General features: G+C 42.4%; 2 protein-coding genes across 2 annotated transcripts; both read left to right on the top strand.

Moving 5' to 3' along the window:
* The first annotated feature begins 534 nt into the window (after positions 1-534).
* On the top strand, positions 535-13250 carry ACADM (acyl-CoA dehydrogenase medium chain). The gene is made up of 12 exons (XM_054073427.1): positions 535-674; positions 3726-3825; positions 4599-4696; positions 4815-4884; positions 7242-7342; positions 7430-7510; positions 8357-8487; positions 9654-9762; positions 10572-10712; positions 10792-10887; positions 11598-11846; positions 12818-13250. The coding sequence occupies exons 1-12, from the start codon at positions 651-653 to the stop codon at positions 12887-12889; spliced, it is 1272 nt and encodes a 423-aa protein (XP_053929402.1). The 5' UTR covers positions 535-650; the 3' UTR covers positions 12890-13250.
* Positions 13251-18462: 5212 nt separating this feature from the next.
* On the top strand, positions 18463-23228 carry NAA20 (N-alpha-acetyltransferase 20, NatB catalytic subunit). Its single transcript, XM_009563530.2, has 6 exons — positions 18463-18598; positions 18769-18793; positions 18867-18957; positions 20102-20237; positions 21220-21365; positions 22745-23228. Exons 1-6 carry the CDS (start codon positions 18546-18548, stop codon positions 22828-22830), a joined length of 537 nt encoding a protein of 178 aa, XP_009561825.2. The 5' UTR covers positions 18463-18545; the 3' UTR covers positions 22831-23228.
* Positions 23229-23267: the final 39 nt, after the last annotated feature.

Genomic DNA, 23267 nt, shown 5'->3' with positions numbered 1-23267 from the left:
TCCTCTACTGCACCGTTTCCTCAGATGGACAGTTTCAGACACTGCCTTCCCAGGTTTTGCCTACATCAACAGCTTCGTCCAGGTGAGGAGTGTAGTTCTGAGGTGAATCACGGAACTGTCCCCATTTACTGCACCTGACTTGATCCACAGAGATTTCAAAGCACATGAACTGACTGTTGGATGACACTAGCTGGAAGACATGATCTAGGAGTGCACCTGATATGCCATTTGCTAGGCGTGTTCTGTCTCACCCAAAGCAAAAACTCTCGAAAACACTTATCAGCCATTTCACTCTACAAATCACTGAATCATAGAAAGATGGAGGAACTGCCAAAGGAACTGAAGAGACAGCCCCCCCCCCCCCTCACTGGGGCCGCCCCGCTGCCTCCGGCCCCGCCCGCTGTGGCTTCGCTCCCCCCCGGCACCGCCCCCGTTCCAGCCCCACCCCACTCCAGCCCCGCCCCCTGTACCGGCTCCGCCCCAGCTCCACTGCCCCCCGCCCAGCTCCGCCCCCGCTGGCTCAAAACACGCCCCTCTGACTATACTCCGCCCCTCATCTTTCCAAGCTCCGCCCGCACCCAGTCAAGCTCCGCCCACGCTGCCTCAGCTCGGCCGCAGAGCTTGAGGGCCGCGCTGAAGCCGTTGCCGAGATGTCCGCGTTGAGGGCTGCGCCGGTGAGCGGGCCGGGCCGGGGTGGGGCGTGGCACGGCGTGGCACGGCACGGCACGGCACGGCGGCGGGCGGGCTCAACCCGGCGGGGTCGTGTCCCTGAACCCGCGCTCTTCCCGCAGTTCCCTCGGGTTCCTGGCGGGGTCCGGAACCGGCCGGGCCGCGGGGCGGTCCCGAGTCCCCGCGGTGCCTAGCCAGCAGCCTCCCAGTTCCGGCCTGGAAAGCGGGAGTGGCTCAAAGCTCCGGTAGCGCCTCGGTTGGCGTTCACCCAGCCCTTTCCGTGCGGCTTTCGCCGCGCCCGCAGCCGCTCGTGACCCCCTCGGGGGACGGCCCGGTTTGTCCCCGAGCGCCGGGGGCGGCGGGTCCCGGGGGGTCTGTGGGTCGGAAGCAGAGCTTTGGGAGGGTCGTGCTCGCCGTGGGGTGGCGCCTCGCGTTCAGCCTCCTGGTGCCTGTCCCAGCCATAAACCGTTTTGGCTCAGTTATGTGTGGGAGAATGCATCCCGGTGACCTTGCCTGTCCCACCTTCTTCTGTGATGGGCAGCTTTTTGAACAAGTCACGCAATCATGGAAGAGTTTGGATTGGAAGGGACCTTAAAGGCCATCCAGTTCCAACCCCCCTGCCATGGGCAGGGACACCTTCCACTGGATCAGGCTGCCGAAGGCCCATCCAACCTGGCCTGGAACACCTCCAGGGATGAGGCAGCCACAGCTTCCCTGGGCAACCTGTGCCAGTGCCTCACCACTCTCATGGTGAAGAAATTCCTCCTTATGTCTAGTCTAAATCTGCCCCTCTCCAGTTTATACCCATTGCCCCTCGTCCTATCACTACAAGCCTTTGTAAACAGTCCCTCTCCAGCTTTCTTGTAGCCCCCTTCCGGTATTGGAAGTCCTTTAGTTTTTTTTGGCATTAAGGTAATGAAGACTGCATCCCTCTCCATGCCATACCCTTGTCCTGACAGCACATTATTCCTGTGTTAGTCTTGCCACCTTAACAACCATATTTATGATTGTGGCAGAACTTATGCAATAATGCAAGGAAACACATTAGGAGCAGCGTCTGAGCAGCAGCAGTATTCTGTCACTGAATTGAACTTTTCCTCTGGAGTCCAGCAACAGGAAAGCTGACAAAGCAGGTACAGGGCCATCCAAGATCTTGCGTGCAGCAAACCATGATCTTTTGTCACTTGATCACTTATGCAGCTTCCAGCTATGACTCCCACGTGTCCAGTTCGTATTTCTGTTTGGGGGGGAAACATTGAGAGTTTCCAGAGTAACCGTCAGTGTTGACCTTGAATACTACTCTAGTACAAAAAATACAACAGATGTAAGTTCTCAAGTATAAATATGACAGCTTCTTTCATACGGGGTGTCTGTTACAGCATTAGTTTGAATTCAGTACTTTCTCTAGTGTTGGCAAAACTTTATGGTGCCAAAGCTTTGTATGACTGTTAAGGGCTGCTCCTTAGGGAAAAGAAAAAAAAAAAAGAAAAAAATATTGCAATCATCTGGCTTTTTTTTAACCTCATCCTGGCTTTTTTTTCAGACCAAGTATAAACCATTCTGGAGTGTTGAGGTCTTTCTAGCTGTTTGTTAGTAGTGTTGGTTTGGTTTTCTATATGAGAGTGGTAGCAATGATACAAAACTTCACAAGATGCCATTTTGCAATGTCTGTGGCTTGTGAACACTTGGGATGCATGAAAATTTGCCTACTGAAAATGCAATCCTGAACTCCTAGTGAACTGACTTAAGAGTTCAGTATTCAGTTGTGTCATAATCTCCCCTGTTCTATGCCCAGCAGTGGTGTTTCTGCATTTCTTCCCCTTTCAATGTTATCGATGTCACCAGAGTCCTCTGGAAACACTTTTTCCACTGTGTGGGTACCCATTATTGCCCTTGTTCTTCATACTTCTTGTGGTGTGATTTTGTAACTGTGTATGCGTAGCATTCTTTTTTTTAAGAGCACAATTATCTACCACAACTTCATTTTGAAGCTACTTGTTGTCTCCTCAGCTAAGGCACGTCCTCCTGTTCTGGAGTTTCAAGTAATATTTCTGTGATATTTTGTGCTATTATGATAAATTAAGGGGTTTTTTTTAATGTTACAAAATAAGTGACTGACCTGATCATGCTTTAATTTCTTTCTACGTTTTTGTGTAAGAAAATAAAGGATAAACTTTTTCTTATTGTTTAGGCTAATTTGTTTTCGCACAGTATTGATTTGGGTCTTTTTAGAAATTATCCAACTAAATATTTTTCACTTTTTTTCCAAACATTTCATAACTATTCAAGGATGGAAGAGTTAAAGAGTTAAACGACCTTTTAAAATCACATTCAGTTTGTGCACAGTGTAGAGGTGTTCTGAAAATAGCTGTAACAATAATATTTGTGCTAAACTTAAAAAGGCAAAGAAAGCACTTACAATGAAAGTAATAAATTTATGATAAACATATTAAGAAGGCAAATAAACTTCAAGTTGTCTGCTGGGTTCTGTCCTATGTGGAGTGAAACAATAATTGCGAAGTATCCACCACTGCAGCTTATTAAAAGAAAGGGGCATTACCAAAACAGTCTGGTAGATATTGGTTGATGGGTAGGTTGTTTTTAAAGTCTTGCTAAATCACATATAGGTAAACACTAGGTAGATGGAATATTCACTAGCAGGCAAGAAATCAGGTTTGATGACTGTGTGTATCAATGAAATAAATGTGTTCCTATGACTCTGTGAACATAAATTCTAAATATTCTTATTTTAAAATTATTTTAAACCCATCGCTTGTGCAGTGCTTATGAGTGGATACGGCAGTTCACTTATGCTCAGTGCTATTATAGCCTAGGATTCCTGGCATAGCAGTCAGTTGGCGCAAGTGCTTCTTGCCACAGGAACAAAACTTAAGGAATCCAATAATTCTTTATCACTGTAGTACTTGTACTATTTTTTCATGTATCATTGTTTCTAAAGAGGGATCTTGCATTTAAAGCTGTGCTGCAGTCAGGCTAGTGTTTTTAGGAAACTTGAGCTGTAAAGATCTTACGCCCTGTGTTCTTTTCGTCTTTAGCAAGTGCTTCAAACCATTGCACGGCATGGATGGAGATCATGTTCTAGTAAACCTGCTCACAAGTTACATGTAGGCAAATCTGGAGCTGGATTTAGCTTTGGTAAGTATTACAGTTTTGGGAAGAAATACAGCAATTAAGGGCAAGTTGCAAATTAAAAAATATATCTGCATAGCAGTTCAACATGAATTTAAAATGAAGGTGTTTATTCTGAATAGATTTCTATTATTTAAAAAAAATGTTTGAAAGCCAGCATTGTTTTTTTCCTGAGCTCAGGCAACTCAGCTATGTGTGTAGTGTTTATACAATTTTCTTCTTTTTTTAACTCACATCTCTCTGAAGCTTTTTTATTACCTAAGTCTTTTCTTTCAATAATTATCTCACATTGCCATTTTCAGTGTTGAAGTAACTAAATGTAGTCATAGTTGAACTTGATTATAAGGAAATGTTACGAAGAAATTCATCCTCATCTTGACGTATTATATACATAAAGCAGATTCAGTGGGTCTGCAGCTAGGTGTTTGAACAGGCAGGAGCTGCAGATGACATCTGCCTCCTTCTTGTTCTTGTTTCTTTTGGTAATGCATCTTATGTTACACCATCCTCTCTACTCCATTTTCAATATTTTGTGGACAGTTTGGTCAGAAGAAAGTAGACGAGTGCATTGTAGGCATAAGTGAGAGAACAGTGGAGATTTGCTCCCAGGAAGAAGAGGAAGCTGAGCTTTTTTACTTTCTGGAAAGGCCCAAGAAGTGCTCATTTGTGTGTGTCCTGAAAGGACACACTTGTTTTCACTTTTCTCATAGCCTGAGAACTGGCAAAATTAAAGATAGGACAGACTTTGTGACCTCTTTTTTTTTTTTTTTTTTTTGTAGAACTTACTGATGAACAGAAAGAGTTTCAAGCTACTGCTCGTAAATTTGCAGTGGAGGAAATTATTCCTGTTGCTGCACAATATGACAGAACCGGAGAGGTAAATCTACTATAGTATAAGGGGAAAAATAGACTTTTATCTTAACCTGCATAGCATTTAAAATGTTGGCTATGATGAATCAGAAGGTGATTTTCTTTTTTTTTTTCCCCTATTTCAGTATCCTGTTCCACTTATAAAACGGGCTTGGGAACTTGGTCTTATGAATTCACACATACCGGAAAGCTGTGGTAAGGAGACATTCTTTTTAATCTGTAATATGAAATAAAGAAAAGGCATTTGATGAGATTTGTGTGTGTAATTATGGATTCTGTATAAAATAAACAGTTACATACTTGAATAATCTAAATGTAATCAGTAGGCAGGTTGAGACACACAAGTGTTACTAGGTGTGGATGTAATCAGGAGACGAATTAGACAGATTATGATTTAGTAATTTAGGACCAGATTTTCTTATGGTGATTACAACTGCCTAATGTTCCCCTGGTGCGCTGTGTCATCTGTTTAGGCAGAGATATTAGAAGGTCATGTTTTGTTGTACTCTCTGACACAGGCTGGAGCATTTGAAGAGTTTATTGCAGAAGGACAGTTTTGTTAATTTAGATGAGGTGCAGTACAGCGGTGCTTCAGCAGTATTTGAGTATATGAGTAACCACAGAAAAAGTGTCATATTCATACTTATATGTTCTTTTTTTTTTGCATTTATGTCACCTGAAAAGGAAGGTAGGGAACTGTCCATTGCAGACACTTTTTCTGGAAGGCTAATCAGAGGGTATATCAGTAGCTGGTGTGACTGGATGAAGGCCAGACTGGTGTCGGGACTTGCTGACAACCTAAGAAATGCCAGGCTGGCCAAAGACACAAAGACCAGGGCTTTCTGGCTGTTGAAACCTGATTAGTTTATTCAGATTCCAAGGTTCTTTCAGTGGGGTCAGCGATGGATTGACTGAAACCCCCGCTCCTCTGCTGGCCCTGCACTGCTCGTGGGGAGGGCTAGAGAACTGTTGCCAGGCTCACAGTCCCCAGAAGATGTGGGCCTCCAGCCAAGTAGAATGACAACAGATCAGAGTGTACTGTAGTATCAAACAGAGTCCCACTGGAGAGCTGATTTGGGCTGGTCTTCCTCAGAGCCGCGAGTCAGCAGTTGGGATTCTCCCCTTGGGATTAGGACACCACCCAAGGTAACTTCCCTGGGTTGAGTGCCCTCGCCCCTCTGGGTGAGTGATCCTGTCTTCTGGATATACCCTTGAGAACGAGTTCTCCTTTTGTGAGTGAGTGTGCATGTTTTGGGTCATCTTCCTCGGTTATTAAATGAAAAATTAGTGCCATATTGGACATCATTACTTTCAAAGATCTCCAAGGGAGTTCTGGGAAAATACATACTGATAAAGCCTGGTAGACCATGTAAATTAAGAGCAAGTAAGATGAAGTACAGAAATAGTAAACACAATATTCTAGAGCAGGGTTTTTGTGAAAAGAAGTCATGCCTCATAAAATCATTGGAGTTCTCTAGGGTAGCTAATAAGTGTGTGAACAAGGGATGCCTGGTTGATAGAGAATGCTTGAACTTCCAAAAAGAGTTTTAAAAATCATCGGTTTTCATAGTGGACTGGAAAAGGGGTCAATACTGAGGTGACAGAGTTTACTGGCAGTACTAAGGTATTTGGTGCAGGAAAGATGAGGCTGGTGCAAAAAGCTGCAGGAGAAGGCCATGAAACCGAGTGGCTATAAAAGTGGCAAATGCAATTCAAAAAAGTATGACAAAGATGATAAAAGATTTATCTTCTGTGTGAGATGTAGCTTCTGCATGTGACAATGATTTAAATGTCAGTGTCAGGGAGAGTGTAAAAAGGGATTGATCTTTAAGTGTCCCTTTCAATGTAACTAGAAGGCTTCAAATTCAGTCAGAAGATGGCAGGTTCAAAATAAAGGGGAGGAGATGGTTCCACATGCAGCGTGCAGTTAATTTGTGAAACTCATTACCCCTGGACGATATTGATGCTAGAATTTTGCATAGATTCAAATGAGACTGGGCAAATTCAGGTAAGAAACATCTGTCAAGGGTTAGCAGAATAAAGGTACCAAGGGAGAGGTATCTCTCTGGCTGAGGAAGTCACCTGAAGGCTGGGGAAGATGTTTTTGAGGAAGTATAGTTGTGGTGTTACTGTATTTGTATGGACTTCCCAAAGTGTTGGCTTCTGTCAGAAATGGTTGTCTGATTAATATGGACACTATTTTTTTTCCCCGAGTGCTGTGCTAGTTCAGGAGCTCCTTCTCTGCATCCTAAGAACTCTTAATTCTCAAATGTAAAGTAGTCAAAAAATCCGAGCCGTACGTTCTTGCCACTTTGTGCAACTCATCCCACATTAATCACACAATAACCCTGGAACTGCGATGTGTGATTTTCAAATCACCTGCTACTCTTCTGACAGAAGTTAATTTAAAAAGCTTGCATGAGAACGTTGGATCAAACGCGGTACAGGATCAAATGTATGAGAGGGAATACATTTCTGTTAATTAACTTGTGTACACCACTAATATGTTACAATTTAAACCCATTTCAGTAAATGAAATATTTCAACTGTAGGTGGTCTTGGCCTCGGCACTTTTGAAACGTGCCTTATTACGGAGGAGATAGCGTATGGGTGTACAGGGGTTCAGACTGCCATTGAAGCAAACTCCCTAGGGGTACGTTCTGTCTTTTCTTACATCCTTTAAACTAGAGTCTGTGCACTGTAAAAAAGATAAATTAATAGTCTAAATATTTTCTTTCAGCAAATGCCAGTAATCATTGCAGGAAATGAGCATCAGCAGAAAAAATACTTAGGAAGAATGGTAGAGGAGCCACTGATGTGTGTAAGTGTAACTCCTACACTAGAATGTGCCTAAGCCATATTAATCACTATTACTCCTTCTTTATAATTTTTTTTTCCCCTCCTTTTATTTTCTGCCCCCCCCCCCAAAAAACACTGATGTGCTCACAACTGAGCCCATTTTGATTTGTAAACAAACAGCAGCATTTACGGAGAATCAGGGTGTAGCTAATGAGATACATTCAGTAAGCAAACAGAAGATACTATTTGGAAAATCATCCCCATCCTAATTCACTTACCAAAAATTAGTACCTTTTATTCCCCTTTCAAGAGGGGATGTAGGCATTTAAGAAAAGTACAAGGTTTTTGTTAGAAGAAACTCAGCTTAGATGGGAAATTAAATCTGGCTGACATCTTAGCTGTTGTATAAGCAGCACTTGTTACACTGAAAGCAGTAAATCTAATGTGCAATGCATTACAATCTGAACAAAAGTGGAGGACATAGTAGACATAAAATGTTACTCAGTCCTCTTATTTTCAGATTTTAAAAATCGTCAGCTTTCATGCCAGAGTTTGTGAAGCTTGAGGAAATAATGACTTACAGGTTGCAGAACAGTTCTTTTTGGTTAAAGGATAATTGTATGTATTATTATGGATTTACAAAGAAAATTAGCTCATATATGTTTGGATTCTTGCTCAGGCAGCTGTTGAGGGGTTTTTGGGGTTGGGCTGTTTTGATGGGTTTTTTTAATTTAATGTTGTGAGGTTTTCCATGCAGTTCACTTAAACCTCCTACAGATCAGTTTGATGCATGTGGTCTGCAATAAATTCTGGTTGGCTAAAAATAGAACTTCTTTTCCTCAAGATTCTGCATTTTATTTTCCTTTAGGCTTACTGTGTAACGGAGCCTGGAGCAGGCTCTGATGTGGCTGGTGTAAAAACAAAGGCTGAGAAAAAAGGAGATGAATATGTGATCAATGGTCAGAAGATGTGGATCACAAATGGTGGGAAAGCAAACTGGTGTGTTACCTGTTAATTCATGTTGCATTTTCTGTTGTTATGTTATGTAGTGGCTTCCTTCCTGCAAGTTAAATTCTTCATTCTAACATCTGTTACAAATCTGAATATTCATTGTGTTTCAACATGAGACACTTTAATTTCTGACCAGTCTATCAGGACAGGATACAAGAATGCAGTCTCTTTGCAGTGCAAAGCCTATAAAGGAGAGAGAGCAATGACAAAACTCACTGAAGAAGGCCTCTTTGTTTCTACTGCTACAAAATTAGTTCTGATTTTTTCTTTAGAGCAGGACAGCAACAGTATGGTTTCAATTGCAAAGCATTTGAGTATTAGTAGCTACCTTGCTTTGTAGTTGAGATAGAGATCATGTGCTTCTGATTCTCCCTGCAACACCTCTCACTTCTAGTGGAGCTGGAAACACTGTGGATTTTGTGGTGTTACATTTTATTTTCTGAAGGGAAGTCATTTTCCAGCTGTCAGAGAATCCAGATATTGCTGTGGTGTCTATGGAGTGCACTTTGGAATATAAACCTCTTTATCATGTCTCACATCACACTGATTCTCATCACGCACATTCTTCTTAATTGAAGCGGAAAAATTCTATGCATTTATCCAAAAGCTGAATTTGCTGATTATTTATTTCTTTGTTCAAGGCAGGTCTATCAAAGGCAATCTGCCAGATACCTTTTGACATTACATCACCAAAACCATGCTTTACAAATGTTTTAATTTCTAAAAAAATCTTATTTACAACTATTTGAGGAATAAAATTAAGATCTTTGATCAGGTGGTGACATAACATTTTGCATGCAGGAATGTATTTCATAAGCATTAATTTTTATGTACATGATGTGAATAGGGCTTTTTGGTACTATTCATGAAACTGATAATACTGTAAAGACTTTCAATACATGGAAAAGGTGGAAATTTTGATCTGAAGTCATTGTATTAAATTTTATTAAGTTTTTTGTACCTTTGAAACTTTCTCTCTCATGCTCCCTTTCAGTTTATTTTTGGGAGGGTCAAGAGAAAAGTTGTTTAATTTACAGATATAATTTATTATATGGTAGAAACACATACGAAAACATCTAAAATGTTGGCTTAAAGAGGTATCTGGTTGTTAATCATGAGGATAAATCGCATCTATGTTCTTCATTTTCCACTAGGTATTTTTTGCTGGCTCGTACTGATCCAGATCCAAAAGCCCCTGCAAGCAAAGCCTTTACTGGATTCATTGTAGAAGCTGATAGTCCTGGAATCCAAATTGGAAGGAAGGTGAAGACTATCTCTTACTTGACAAGCTGGGAATTATTGTTTGATTCTAAACCAATAATGCAACAAATTACCATTAATGAAAAAAGACTATTGTGCAACTGAACTTTTTCATACACTTACGTGCAATGATCTCGTTTTCACAGCACACATAAACTACTTGTTCACATAAGAAAGTATTCGTAATGGTCTAAAGTAAGATGTTTTTGAACAGCTGCAAAAGAATTTGAGAACTGTTTTATAGACAAATGCCAGTAAATGAGAGGTATGCCTTGAAAGGATAAGAAGCAATTTGGACAATTTTGACCATAAATACGCACACAGTGACCTTTAATTTTAGCTTCTGTTGCTTGAGGAAGAGGCCCTGGAGACACCAGTGCTAGTTCTTTTCTTTAAAAAGAAGTACTATTTTTGGTAGCAGGCAAAACTGGATGTTGAATATTGGGAAAGGAATCAAAAAAATTGAAATGCTCATTTAGCTATTTATGTGTAGTACACCTGTACTGCTTGCATATTAGATTCTTTACTTTTTCCACTCCCATCTCAAAAGATAAAATTGAACTAGAGAAAGACAACAAGACTGACTACAGCTACAGAACTGATTTCAGGTAAGGAGAAAGTAAACTGCCCAGTTTAGACATGGCAAGCTGGTCTGCAAAACTAGTATCTGTCATTTGTATGGTGACTTTTAGATTAATTGTTTTGGGTGAAAAATAGTATACTTTCTGCTTCAAGTAAACTAAAGAATGAAAACATTATGGTACCTTTGAATAATGTGATTTAGTTGCACTTCTGTAAATTTCCCTTTTCAGGAAATGAACATGGGGCAGCGCTGCTCAGACACAAGAGGTATTGTCTTTGAAGATGTGCGAGTCCCAAAAGAAAATGTATTAATAGCTGAGGGAGCCGGCTTTAAAATTGCAATGGGAGCTTTTGATAAGACCAGACCACCCGTAAGTATCAGAAATAACTTATTTATAAGATACAGTATGAATTTTTGATTTTTCTTATTCTGTGCTGTATTCAATTCAGGTAGCAGCTGGTGCTGTTGGATTAGCAAAAAGAGCGCTTGATGAAGCTACCAAATACGCTTTGGAGAGAAAAACCTTTGGGAAAGCGATTGTTGAAGTAAGTGGAGGGGTGGGGAGAGAGAAATGGAATAATAATAAAAGCCGAGTTTTTACACCAGATGTACAACTACTGACTTTTCAAGATTATTATTTCTCGATTTTATTATTCCTTAATTTTCATATTAGATCTCTGCCGTTCTGGGGCTTCCAAGTATATAGTTCAGCACCACTTAAGTAAACTTAACTATGTAGTGGCTTCAGGAATTTTTCTATAATACTATAATGGTAATAGCAAAAGGAGAAAGAAAACTCGTCCCATAAACCTGAAAGTCATATCCTATCGGGACACACTTAGGTTCTTCAGTGCTAATAAACCAATATTTTCAGGAAAGGTAAAAAACCCTCAATGTATGTGAAACAACGTACAGTATTAATACTACTAGAACACATTGCAAATCACACTGCTTACCAGTTTTAAAGAAGTATGAATAAACAGCAAGGTAAATACCAATCTCATAAATAGTGTAGAAAAACTTTGTAATTCAGTATTTAATCCCTATGAACAAATGGATTTGAGAATTAAAAACTTAAGAGTCTAATTCAACATACAATTATGAGAGCCTGATCCCTATTCTGTAGAACTCCTCTGCACTGAGTTTGGCACTGAGTTTGTTGTTGGGATCGCTGTATTAAGAAGATTATATTTTTCTTGGATTTCACAGAATTGTAAGCAGGCATTATTAACCTCATTTTTTTTATCATTCACAGCACCAAGCAGTGTCTTTCTTGCTTGCTGAAATGGCAATGAAAGTGGAACTTGCTAGGTTGGCTTACCAGAGAGCTGCATGGGAGGTTGATGCTGGCCGCAGGAATACGTACTATGCTTCCATTGCAAAGGCGTTTGCTGGTGACATTGCAAACCAAGTAGCTACAGATGCGGTACAGATTTTTGGAGGAAATGGATTTAATACTGAGTATCCTGTAGAAAAACTAATGAGGGATGCTAAAATCTACCAGGTAAGTAAAAGAGAGAATGTGATCTTTATAGTAATGCATGAATTTTATATAAAATAAACTAATGGCTACTTATTTCAAATTGTGATGGACATTTATTAAAAAAAAAAGAGTTTTTAGAATGAAAGCAATAATCCTTCAATTTAAAGAAAAAGTTATTCAAATGAGTCAAGCAAATGCTTGCATACAAAAGTCACTGTGCAGGACCAGTCAACCAACATAAGAGAAATAAATTATGTTTTTTCCTTTATTTTTCTCCAAGGTGGTAACTCTTCTGAAATTTTTAGACTCTCAGTTTTGAAGCCTTTGAACTCTTAGAAAGAAACATGGTAGAAAAGAACAGATAAAAATACCAATGCTTGCTTTGGTATCCTATAAGTAGAGATGGTTTATGTCTAATGCTGTTCTTGAAAGTCTTCAGCCTTCCATATGCATCCTGGACTGGTGCCTGTTTAGCTTTCCTCTCAGCCTGAACACTAAAGCAGCTGCTTCATCTTTTTTCATTAGTTGGGAGATTCTTTGGTTGTGTTGCTGGTTTTTGGGTTTTTTAATTTCACTTTCTGTTTCCAGTCTCTTCATAATTTGTTGCTGGGTGGAATACTTTGGCTGAGATGTCACCACTGTTGAGTATTGTTGAATGGGCTGTTGTTGTATTCACAGAAGTTGGACACAGCCTGGTGTGGTTAGCCTTTTTTTAACAACAAAGCCCACTCATATTTACTCATGTTTATTTTCATGAGAACCTTATTGCGTTTAGATAAGAGCAACCGAGAGCACAAAACTGTGTCTCAGTACATGGTGTGTGATTTATTCCATTTAGCCCACTAAATTACTCTGTCACACTGGAATTTTCTGTTTTCTCTGATTTTTCTGGACATTCTGATCCACACTGTGCCATGAAGGTTTAAAAGCGGAGATGCATTAAAACCTTTTAAAAAATCACCAGCTAACATTCTTGCAATTCTTCTTTTCAGATTTATGAGGGAACTGCTCAGATTCAGAGGATGATCATAGCTCGTGAACATATTGGCAAATTTAAGGCTTAAAGAAACATATAAAGTATACCTGGTGCTGCTGCAGTGTTCTGTATTCTCATGGAAGAAGATTTCAGTGCCTTTCTCAATAGAATCAAAAAGGTGTGGAGGAAAAAAAGCTTTCAAAATCTTTTTGTTCTGTACATCATTAAGCACTACTTCTGTTCTCCTTGTCCAGTCACTCACTTCATTCCAGACAAAGCTGGTATCTTCTAAACATTCTGAATTCCAGAATAATTGGTTGTTCAATACAAAGTGGGCAAGAAATGAGGACCGCACAATGCAGTGTTTTCTAACTATAAAATTAGATGATCAGAATGATACTTCTGACAGTTACTGCTGTATTCTAATAAATTTTTCTAAGAGAAGCGTGGCTGGGTGTTATTCATTTTGATTGTCATATCACTTAAATTGTATGTTGGGCAAGTTGTCTGGTGTCTGAAATATGTTACTGGCTGCACTGCAGTTCCTGTTGTGCTGCTGCCCACAGCAGCTGAACAGCCTTTCCCTGTCAGCAGAATGTGGGCCGGCCCTGCTGGTGGCTGCCTCTGCCTGCTCGGAGGATTTTAGGTACCATCCAACAGTAACAATGTCAGCTTGAGACAATGGGGCTTTCTGCACTGTTACACTCACTTAAGCAAGGAAATGTTTAATTAGGATGACTTTTCAAGTGGAGGTGTGTAGCTTTCCCTTAAGAATGACTTGCGAGACTGTATTTATTTCAGATCCATTATTTTTAAGCCCATTATTCCTTTCCATCAGTGTACAAACTTCACTAGGTTTGCAGTGAGAACAGCTGAGAAGAAGGAATTGTTGTGAGATTTTTTTTTACCCTTGGATAGGCACCAAGGGGTGCCTTGGCAATGTTGGCAGAATGGACATTCCCTGTCAACAAATTGCTTGGCATTGCCAAGGCCGTACCCCCAGTACTGTGTCCAGTTGTAGGCTCCACAGTACAAGAAACGAATGGACCTCACTGGAGAGACTCCAGCACCGGGCCACAAAGATGGTGAAGGGACTAGAGTGTCTGTCACTTTCTTTCTTGTGAGGGATATCATAGATGGGCCAGAGATTGTGATGTCTCAATCTGTGGAGACATTAAAAGTTCAAGTGATGCAGTCTTGGACAGCCTGATCTCGATGACCCTGTGTGGGTAGGCAGGTTGCACTTGATGATCTCAAGAGGTCCCTCCAGACATCAACAGTTCTGTGAATTCATTTGCAATATCTCACCAAGGTGTCCTTGTCTTGATGTGGTCTCTCTCATCCATCATCTGAATTTAGTGCTGGAGGGTGCAATTTCCACCACCGGGTATCAGGTTGGCAATGTCTATTTCTCAGGTAAGGCCACCTGGGAAATTAGTTCTTTAAATAAAATGTTTAGTCACCATAAATTACCAACTTATTTACCTGCAGGAAAACCAATAATGCAACATCCTTGGCAAGTATTTGACATATGTACAAAAGGTACATTATTTTGGCTGTTCTATGTAAGCCAGCATTTTATGTTCTTGTACAGAATCAAAGTGATGTTCCTGCCTGGTGTGCCTGTGGGGGACGTGTCAGCATCAAGTGCAGGTGACGAAGAGCAGCACCATCCCAGACAGTTTTCATCGGGAAGCCAAGGGAGCTTTGAACAAAAGTATAGGTATCCTTACCTTCTCTGTGACTGAATTATTGGATTTGCTTTCTGATAGAACTGAGGTAGTGGAAGGAAACTGAAGCTGTTTTCACTGTCCTGTCTGCTGTGATGTGGGTGCACAGGTGGAATCAGCACACTTCGACTTTACAACAGTTAAAGGCAGTGGCCCCTGCCTGGCTGGCTCCAGAGCAGCCCCAGAGTGTAACAGGCAGTGGCAATGGCAGGAGTGCCAGCCCCAGGCTGTGGGGCAGGGAATGCTGTGGGCAGGGGCACAGCAGAGGGCTCCTCCTGATACCAAAAGTAGTTATTGTTACATAAAATGGAATATTTTTGATTTAAGTTAAAGTTTCATCTAAGTAATTGTATTTTTTTGAAAGTTAGATAGAATGTCCCTCTGGTAGCATGTTTTCTTTCAAACAGTGTTTTTCCAGACATTGTTCATTCTTTGCAGATGATAACAGCTTTTGTGCAGTGTGAGCTGTGCTGAACAGATGTAGCTTCTCCTGTAATCACCTGTTTGCAGCCTTTTCCCATCTCAAATGCAAGGTCAAGGCAAAGCTGGCGCCAGCTCCAAATTAGCAAGAGTTTGACTGTTGTGAAGTTCATAATAATATTAAAATTAGTCCTTGGAAAGTAATAGAATTCTGGGAAAACTTAGACACATGCATGTAAATGGGAAATATATCCTGTCCCCACTCTTGTCTGGCTGCACACGATTGATGGAGATCGCTCCCTCCTGTTGCCCAGGCCTGATAAAGGATGCTTGCTTTCTAAAACTCCAAAACAAGCCTTAGAGAGTTTATTTGCCAGCATTTTTGTTATCACTCCATCCAGCTTTCCAACTTATTTCTGTCAAGGTGGTGGTGTTCCTCAGCTTTATGAAGAGGCTTCATTCACAGCCTTTCCGTGTCCAGATGGAGGAGTGAAGATGCAAGACGTGAGACCAGCCTACGCTCAGAGCAGGTGGGGAGATCTGTTCCCAGCAGTCCCTGCAGCCTGCGCTGGCCGAGCGATGCCAGGTCCCCTCTCGCCTTCCCTTCGTTGGAAGGAGAGTCTTGTAGCTACCATTTGTCACACCGTGATTCGCTACATTACATTTGAGTCCTCTGTTTAGGAAAGTGCAGGTACTGCAGTGGGTCTGGCTGACCATCTGAACCAGCATCCTGTTAAATCATGGCTGGAGTATTTGCTGAATTTGAGAGTGATCTCTTTTGTACGATTTGTACAAAAAATTACCGTTTTACTGGAGGTATTCAGCTGTCACAGCACAACAGGTCTTCTCAGCTGGTGACGTTTTCCCTCTGAGAGTCATTAATCTTGTGCATGGTGTTCTTGCATCTTTGGTCATGTTTGTAGTGTCAGTTTGTGTGTGCATTTGGGTTGGGACTGTCCTACCTGTGGGCAGAGCAGCAGTAGAGTTAGGGGCAGTGTAGCATCCAGTGGTGCACTAATACGTTGATCTGTCTAGTTTCTCTTCCCATGGACCATATGGTCCATCTCTGGCGAGGAGCCATGGGCAGCTGCTGCAGAGAATCATTCCTGTAGCATCTGGCAGATGCTGAGGGGGCAACATGGGTGTCTTGGGAGCAGCTGTTTGTGGTTGAGCAGGTGCCATATGGATGTGCCAAAGCTTGTAGATGTGGGTGTTAGCGTCTGGAGTTTTGCAGGCTGTAGTTAGAATTTAAAATGCATATGCAAAAGGGAACAAGACATTTGGCCTTTTCAAGTGATCAGTACACACCTCGGTGACTTGTTGTTCCTTCAGACATAGGATGACAAGCTGCATGTCAAAGGACAATGAAGGAGGCAAGCAGAGTTCCGTAAGAATGTGGGCTAGAACCTGGTATGGGAGGGCAGGTCCTAATGTTTTTGTGGAAGACGACTATGTTGGCTGGCGTGACAGTTGACCTCCAGCACTGTTTTTGCAGATGATGAAGAGGCACTCCCTAATTGCAGTGACATCCTGGTTATGTGATGTGATCCTTCTTGAGGATGGATTCTGACCCCCAGGTCTCTGAAAGTCAAGTTGAAGGGCAAATGGTATGGGGGAGAGGGGAAAGAGATTGCAGTGTGGGACAGATGAGGTGTCAGTGCAGTGGAGAGGGATGTTCAGGATCAGTCGTGTTTTGGTGCAGAGAGAGGGTGTGGTGTTCATTCCATATGAGGTGAGCATGTGCTGGGCAGCACAGCTGTGTGTTGTGATGCCATTTGTGCAGCCTGTGGTCTGTGCCTTACTTTTCTTAGGTCTCGATGCTCACCCCTTGCTCCCTCTGCCTGAGCTTGTTGTGGACCTTAGCAGGTCTTGGGTCTTGACTGCACCACCTCATTGTCATAGTGCCAGTTGTCCGCTTCTTGTCTATCAGTCGAAGCCAGAAGAGTGAATGTCTTGTGTGTTTTGCTTCATAGATGTTCCTGGACGGTCATCCTTGCAGCAGCAATCCAGGCTGTCAGCAGCTCTTCTCTCGTGTTGGGTGTTCTGTTTCCACGGGTTCCTCTTCTGGGGTGTCTTCACCACATCCTTCAATGCTAAGGGAAATGAGAAAATATGATAAATACATCCATGTAGGACTTACATATTATTGGTGGTTGATTGTGATAAATAGAGTATTGTATTAAGAATATAATAAGAACAAGAGTTGGAAATTAATCTTTATGACAACTACAAGAATACTGTTGAGTTGTCCCATGTACAGCGCCAGTCGAGCTGAACCAACAGGTCGTATAAGAAATGTCAGACAGAGATTTGATAACTGATGATTAAAAGGTCAATCTAGTTTTGAGTATAGGCAGAGACTAGATATAGGTATAAGGTAATGGAACAGCTTGAGGTTTTTCTTTGAAGTTTGAAGGTCAATAGATGAGTCTCAATAAAGAAGATGACTTTTTTGACTGGAGGAGAAACATGACCCATTGGAGCATCACTTCTGAGGGAGAACTGAAACGAGACAGTGGAGATGAATTATCAAGGCAGACTTTTGAGTTAATGAAGAATAAAGAACTAGGAACGCACAGAAAAGCACCAAAGAAAATACCCATTGTATAATGCCATACAAATGTCTGATGATTTCATGCGGGCCCTGACCACACCTCTGAGATGTAAATAAAGCCTGGAGTTGCCCACGGCCCGGTGCCAATCCTTGACCACCACAGGCTGGTTTCACTGCCCGGCTTCCTGGGCATCCATCACCCCAGCTCTGACAGTCCCTTGAAGGAAGAGATTATTTGTTATAAGTTACTAACCTATTATATGTTTGAATATTATGTATAGTTTTTGTGATTTTAGAACTAAAATATAGGACTAGCTTTAATAATAACTTTTAGCTAGCCTGTGCCTGGATACTTATGCTTACATTAGGAATTTTAACATGGCTGCAGTTAGAAAGAATGTGACTGTATCTAATTAAGCCTGATAACAAGGACTAGTGCAATGATAAGAGAAAGAAGAACCAGTTAGGACCAAATGCAACTGTGAAGAGGTGTCCAAAGAGGGCATGTGCAAGGAGAGTTGAAAAGTTCACCGTGAAGAAGACCGCGAGCCTTCCTCCAGAAGCCTCCAGCCCAAGACCCCCAGAGGGTACGGTGCGTGAGTCAGGAGAGGGAAACGTGAATAAGTTCCGGGAACTGATTACAATAGACACTCCTGTTCCAGGAAAAGTGATGAATGTGTGTGCTTTGGCTGTAGAGCCTTTGTGAGCTGTGCTAGAAGTTGCACATTAAAAGATACCTCACTTAATAATCTAATTGGCATTGATTACTGAGCCTGGCCTTTCACAGCACGCCCCTCTATAACCCCTCCGAGTCCCCCCCACTCCCGCGGCGGTGCCGGGGACCGGTCCGTGCGCAGCCACGGCCTCCCGCGGCGGAACGACGGGGCGGTGCCAGCGCTTCCGGGCCGGGGGGACCGCGGGGGGGGGGGCGCTCCAGCAGCGCTTCCGGGTCGCGGGGGCAGCGGGGAGGGTGCTCCGGCAACGCTTCCGAGTCGCGGGGGCAGTGGGGAGGGCGCTCCGGCAGTGGCATCGCTATCATCATGACGACGCTCCGCGCCTTCACCTGCGACGACCTCTTCCGCTTCAACAACATGTGAGCGCCAGCCGCCCCCCCCACTCTCCGCTTCCTTCCCTTCCCCACATCTTCCCCGCTCCCCGTTTCCCGCTTCCCGCGTCCCTTCCCCGCATCCCCACGCATCCCTTCCCCTCGCCCGCCCGCACCCCGTTCCCACAGCCGCGCTCAGAGCTCTCTCTCCCCTGCAGCAACCTGGACCCGCTGACCGAGACCGTATCCTTCCTTGCGCCGGGGGGGCGGCGCGGCCGAGGCGGACACAGCTTTGCTCCTTAACCCCGCGCCGCAGTACGGGATCCCCTTCTACCTGCAGTACTTGGCGCACTGGCCCGAGTATTTCATCGTCGCCGAGGCGCCCGGCGGGGAGCTGATGGGCTACAGTGAGTGCGGGAGTCTGGGGAATGCGAACTCTCTGCGCCCTTTCCAAACGCGCGACGGGGAAGAGGATGGTTGCGCATCATCTTCCCATTCCATAAACGTCTAAGGGTATCGTGGGATTCGGCAGTAGTTCCCAGTTTGATGCGCTCAGGCAAGGTGTCTTGGCTGGGGTGACATCTACCCAGGTTCTGTGCACGTGAGCGCACGGGCGTCTCTGCAGTCCTGGAAGTAAATCCCTGCCTTCGGCTTCGGCCTCGCAGGCATCAGCCAGTGAAAATGCTGGGCTTGGGATATGCATCATCTCATAAGGGAGAGCTCTGTGTCTGGATCTCAGTTGCTTGTTTGCTGTGGAATATTTGTGTTATTCAGAAATCATCCCAACAGGTTTTTTCCTTTTCCTTTTTTTTTTTTTTTTTTTTTTTTTTTTTTTTGGAGGGGGCAGGATTAGGGTCCTTTCAGGGACCCTGGAGATAAATATTAAACACAGTAAAGATAAAGCACTTGCTGTATAGAAGGTTTGTCCATACTCATCAGTTCCATATTAGCAGTGACTGTGGTGTTTATAGGACTACCAGACATAAGTGTGAACTAATACTGGTTTGGCTCTGCGTAGAAGGGAGAAGAACTACAAAAACGGCCACCAAAATGATGTCCTGTAGTTTTGAGGTTTTTTTGTGAACATACAGTGTTTGCAGGGCCTTAGCTTTCTATTGCCAAATCGGCAAAGCTTGCCAAGTTGTATTCCCCCACAGTCACCAAAGTTTCCAATAGTTGCCAGGATGGTGAGACAGTTTTGGGCTTGCAGCCTTCCATTCCTGCATTACTTTAGTCAGATCCTGAATTTCACTCGGTTAAAGACTCATAAGAGTTGCTTTAAATTTACATTTGAAAGTCATGTCTCAAACAATGAATTTGCAAAAATTGTTTTTTTATACGAGTCAAAAAATTACTGCAATGCTTGAACAAATTTGTGTTTTCAGTGGTTGCCGAATCAGAGTGATAAGGTGTAGACATCCCCATTTGAGCCTTTACCGTATCATTGCAATGTTTGATTACACACTGAGTAGTTCTTTCGTAAAGAAATGTAGCTGTGGTCAGTGCGTTACTGCAGAGGTGCTGCTGCGCTGATGCTCTGTATGTTCACAGTAATGGGTAAAGCAGAAGGCTCTGTGGCTCGGGAAGAGTGGCATGGACATGTTACTGCTCTCTCTGTTGCACCAGAATTTCGACGGTTGGGTTTGGCTGCCAAATTAATGGAACTACTGGAAGAAATTTCAGAAAAGTGAGTGCTATGGTTATCTTAACTTTATCTTTTAAAGTAGTGTTTCTACAGACACCTCTCCATGGCTTAGTTACTTGATTTGCTTGAAACAGACACAGAATTTTGCTTTAAGTAGTGTTCTGATTGGCTGAAATTCCCCATAGTTAGAGAACAGATTTATGAATGTTGCTTAAAATCTCAGGGTTTCTATGACAGCTGACTGGCTGGAATGTGTAGGCAGTAGCCTGAATTCCAATAGAGATACTGAGGTCCATTTCTTCACAGGAAAAGTGCTTCGCAAAGCATTAACACTGTTTCCCAAAGGACTTCCAGCATACTTGTTCAGTAAAGTCCTAGGCTTTCTGCAATTCCCTCAGGCACAATCTTGAAAAATTTTTGTACGGCAGTCAGTATCTTAGCTCACTTTCCATCTTGTGCGCTGTTACTTGTACCTGTAGAAAATTTAATTGAGGATCAAATGAGCCTGTAGGGGTGTGTCTCCAGCTCAGGCTGGTGGGGCAACCCCATCACAATTGGTAAAATTGGAAAATAGGATGATGTTATGAAAAATTTGCCTTGTGTAGAGAAAGGCTGTTCCCTGTTAGGCAACTGAATGTTGTGACTGATCTGCACTTTGAAAGAGGCAATCCTTAAGCCAATGCAGTCTGAAATGTGGGGATTTGTTTGGTTTTTCTTACATAATTTCTTATATATATATATATATATATATATGAGGTTTGCATGTTTTTTTTGCTTGTCCTGTTCTTTCTGTTCATAATTCCAAACCCACTGGCTGACAAAAATTAAGAGGAATTTGTGCCTATACTGGATTTGTCCCTTGGTAAAGGAGTGCATCTGCTATTACAGTGTGAAAGATGTTTGATTGGCGTACCAGACCATCAGACCTGCTCCAGGTCTGATTACAAGTTATGGGTTATTATTTAGAAACACATTTGCCTACTAGTCCTTGCTGTGTTTTTTTGGTTTCTTTTTCTTTCCAAAGAAAGGGTGGATTTTTCGTTGACCTCTTTGTGAGAGTATCAAATCAGGTTGCGGTAAACATGTATAAGCAACTAGGATACAGTGTGTACCGGACAGTGTTAGAGTACTACTCTGCTAGCAGTGGAGAGCCAGATGAAGATGCTTATGGTAAGTACTTGTTCTGCCTCAAGTTAGATAGAAAGATTCTCATGATGGGGATTCCTGGGCTCGTTTGTATGATTTATTTTTTTTTCATATGAACCAAGTTCAGTCATTGATGAATGGGATTTTGTATACTCCTTTAGATAGCTTTTCCTGCTGAAAATTACAGGTTATAAAACTTAATCTTGCAGTTCACACCTTTTGTAGCATCTGTGGAAAAAAAAAAACCCCTACAAAACAAGAATAAATCACTAAGTACAAAGACATTTATCTTGTAGGTCAGATAAAAATGCAGTTTCCTATCTAATTTTTCTTTCTGAGGAATGCTTACATCCAGTGGCTGTGGTTTTTGTGATATGATTGGGGGAAAGAATAGCAGTGCCTTCCTCTTTTCTTCCCATAACTGGGACTTGAAACTTTGTTTTTCTCAGATGTCTAACCACAAGTTCACAAGTGTCAATGGTCAACAGTGGCAGAGAATTGGGTGGCATTTTCAATTTAAAACAAAAAGGAAATGGCAATTAAGTATGTTAGTTCTGTTAACAAAACTGAAGTACCAGCTGCTTCCTCTTTCTAGCCCTTCTTTCCTGTAAGTATCCTTCTCAAAGGGTTACATGGCCGTGCTCTATGTATTCTGCTCTTGCACTATTCATTTGATGTGCAGAACTACTGTGAAATACAGGGGCTATGGGCAGACATCTACAACTGTTGCAGATGACTTAAATCATATACTTGTCCCTTTACCTGCTCCTTTACCAGCTATCTCTTTTCCATTCAGTTGAGTTTCATGTAGTGTTATATTCCAAGTGATAACGTTCTGCTAACAACATTAAGGACATCAGACTGTTAGAGCAGGGTGACCAAGATGGTGAAAGGTCTCTGGGGTGAAGCTTACAAGGAGTGGCTGAGGTCACTCGGCTTGTTCAACTTGGAAAAGGAGAGGCTAAGGGGTGACCTCATTGCAGTCAGCACCTTCCTCTCAAGGTTCTCCTGCTGATCTCCTCTGGTGACCAGCAATAGGGCACGAGGGAATGGAATGAGGCTGCACTGGGGGCAGTGCAGGCTGGATGTTAGGAGAAGGCTTTTCACTGAGAGGGTAGCTGGTCACTGGAACAGGCTCTCCAAGGAACTGGTCATCGTCTCAAGCCTGTCAGGGTTCAGGGAGCTTCTGGACTATGCTCTTAGTCATATAGTTTAATTTTAGGTAGTCCAGTGAAGCGCAAGCAGTTGGACTTGATCGTTCTTATGGGTGCCTTCCAACTTGAGCTCTTCTATGATTCTGTGAAATGTTTTTTATTAAAAAAAGATCTTACCATAATAAAGCATTAATTTGACTTTGTGCAATGACTGACTTATACAATAGCACTTTTTTTCTTTTGCCACAGATATGAGAAAAGCTCTTTCCAGAGATACAGAGAAGAAATCAATTATACCTTTGCCTCATCCTGTGAGACCAGAAGACATTGAGTAACTGCAAGCAGTAATTCTCAGACAGCTTACTAGGAGTGTCAGGTTTCTTCTCCCTCCAACCACCAAGAACTTACAGATGAGAAATCTTAGGCTCAATGTGAGATACCAAAAAGCAATATTGAGAAGCTTACTAATGCTGCTTCGTTGGTAATGGGTGCATACTCCTACACTTACCCGCTTATTTTTCCTTTCAAATATTGGGAATTCAGTGACTGTTAAAATGGAATTACCTCCTGCATGTTGTTTCCTTTGTTTTCTTTCACACCAAAAATACTTGAAGTCATTAATAGTAAAAATTCTTCAAATGCATTTATAAACGAGCAGTGAAAATACTGTACAATGCCCAAGAAACACAGCAGGGGAAGGCAGTGTGTTAATTCTTGCATAGAAGATTCTTAATTGCACAGGCACAGGGCTGAAATTAGGTTCACTGTTGAT

Source organism: Cuculus canorus, chromosome 8 (genome assembly GCF_017976375.1).
Source record: "Cuculus canorus isolate bCucCan1 chromosome 8, bCucCan1.pri, whole genome shotgun sequence".
Taxonomy (NCBI): Eukaryota; Metazoa; Chordata; class Aves; order Cuculiformes; family Cuculidae; genus Cuculus; species Cuculus canorus.
Note: the sequence above shows the minus strand (reverse complement) of the source record. Positions and strands in the feature narration are given on the sequence as shown.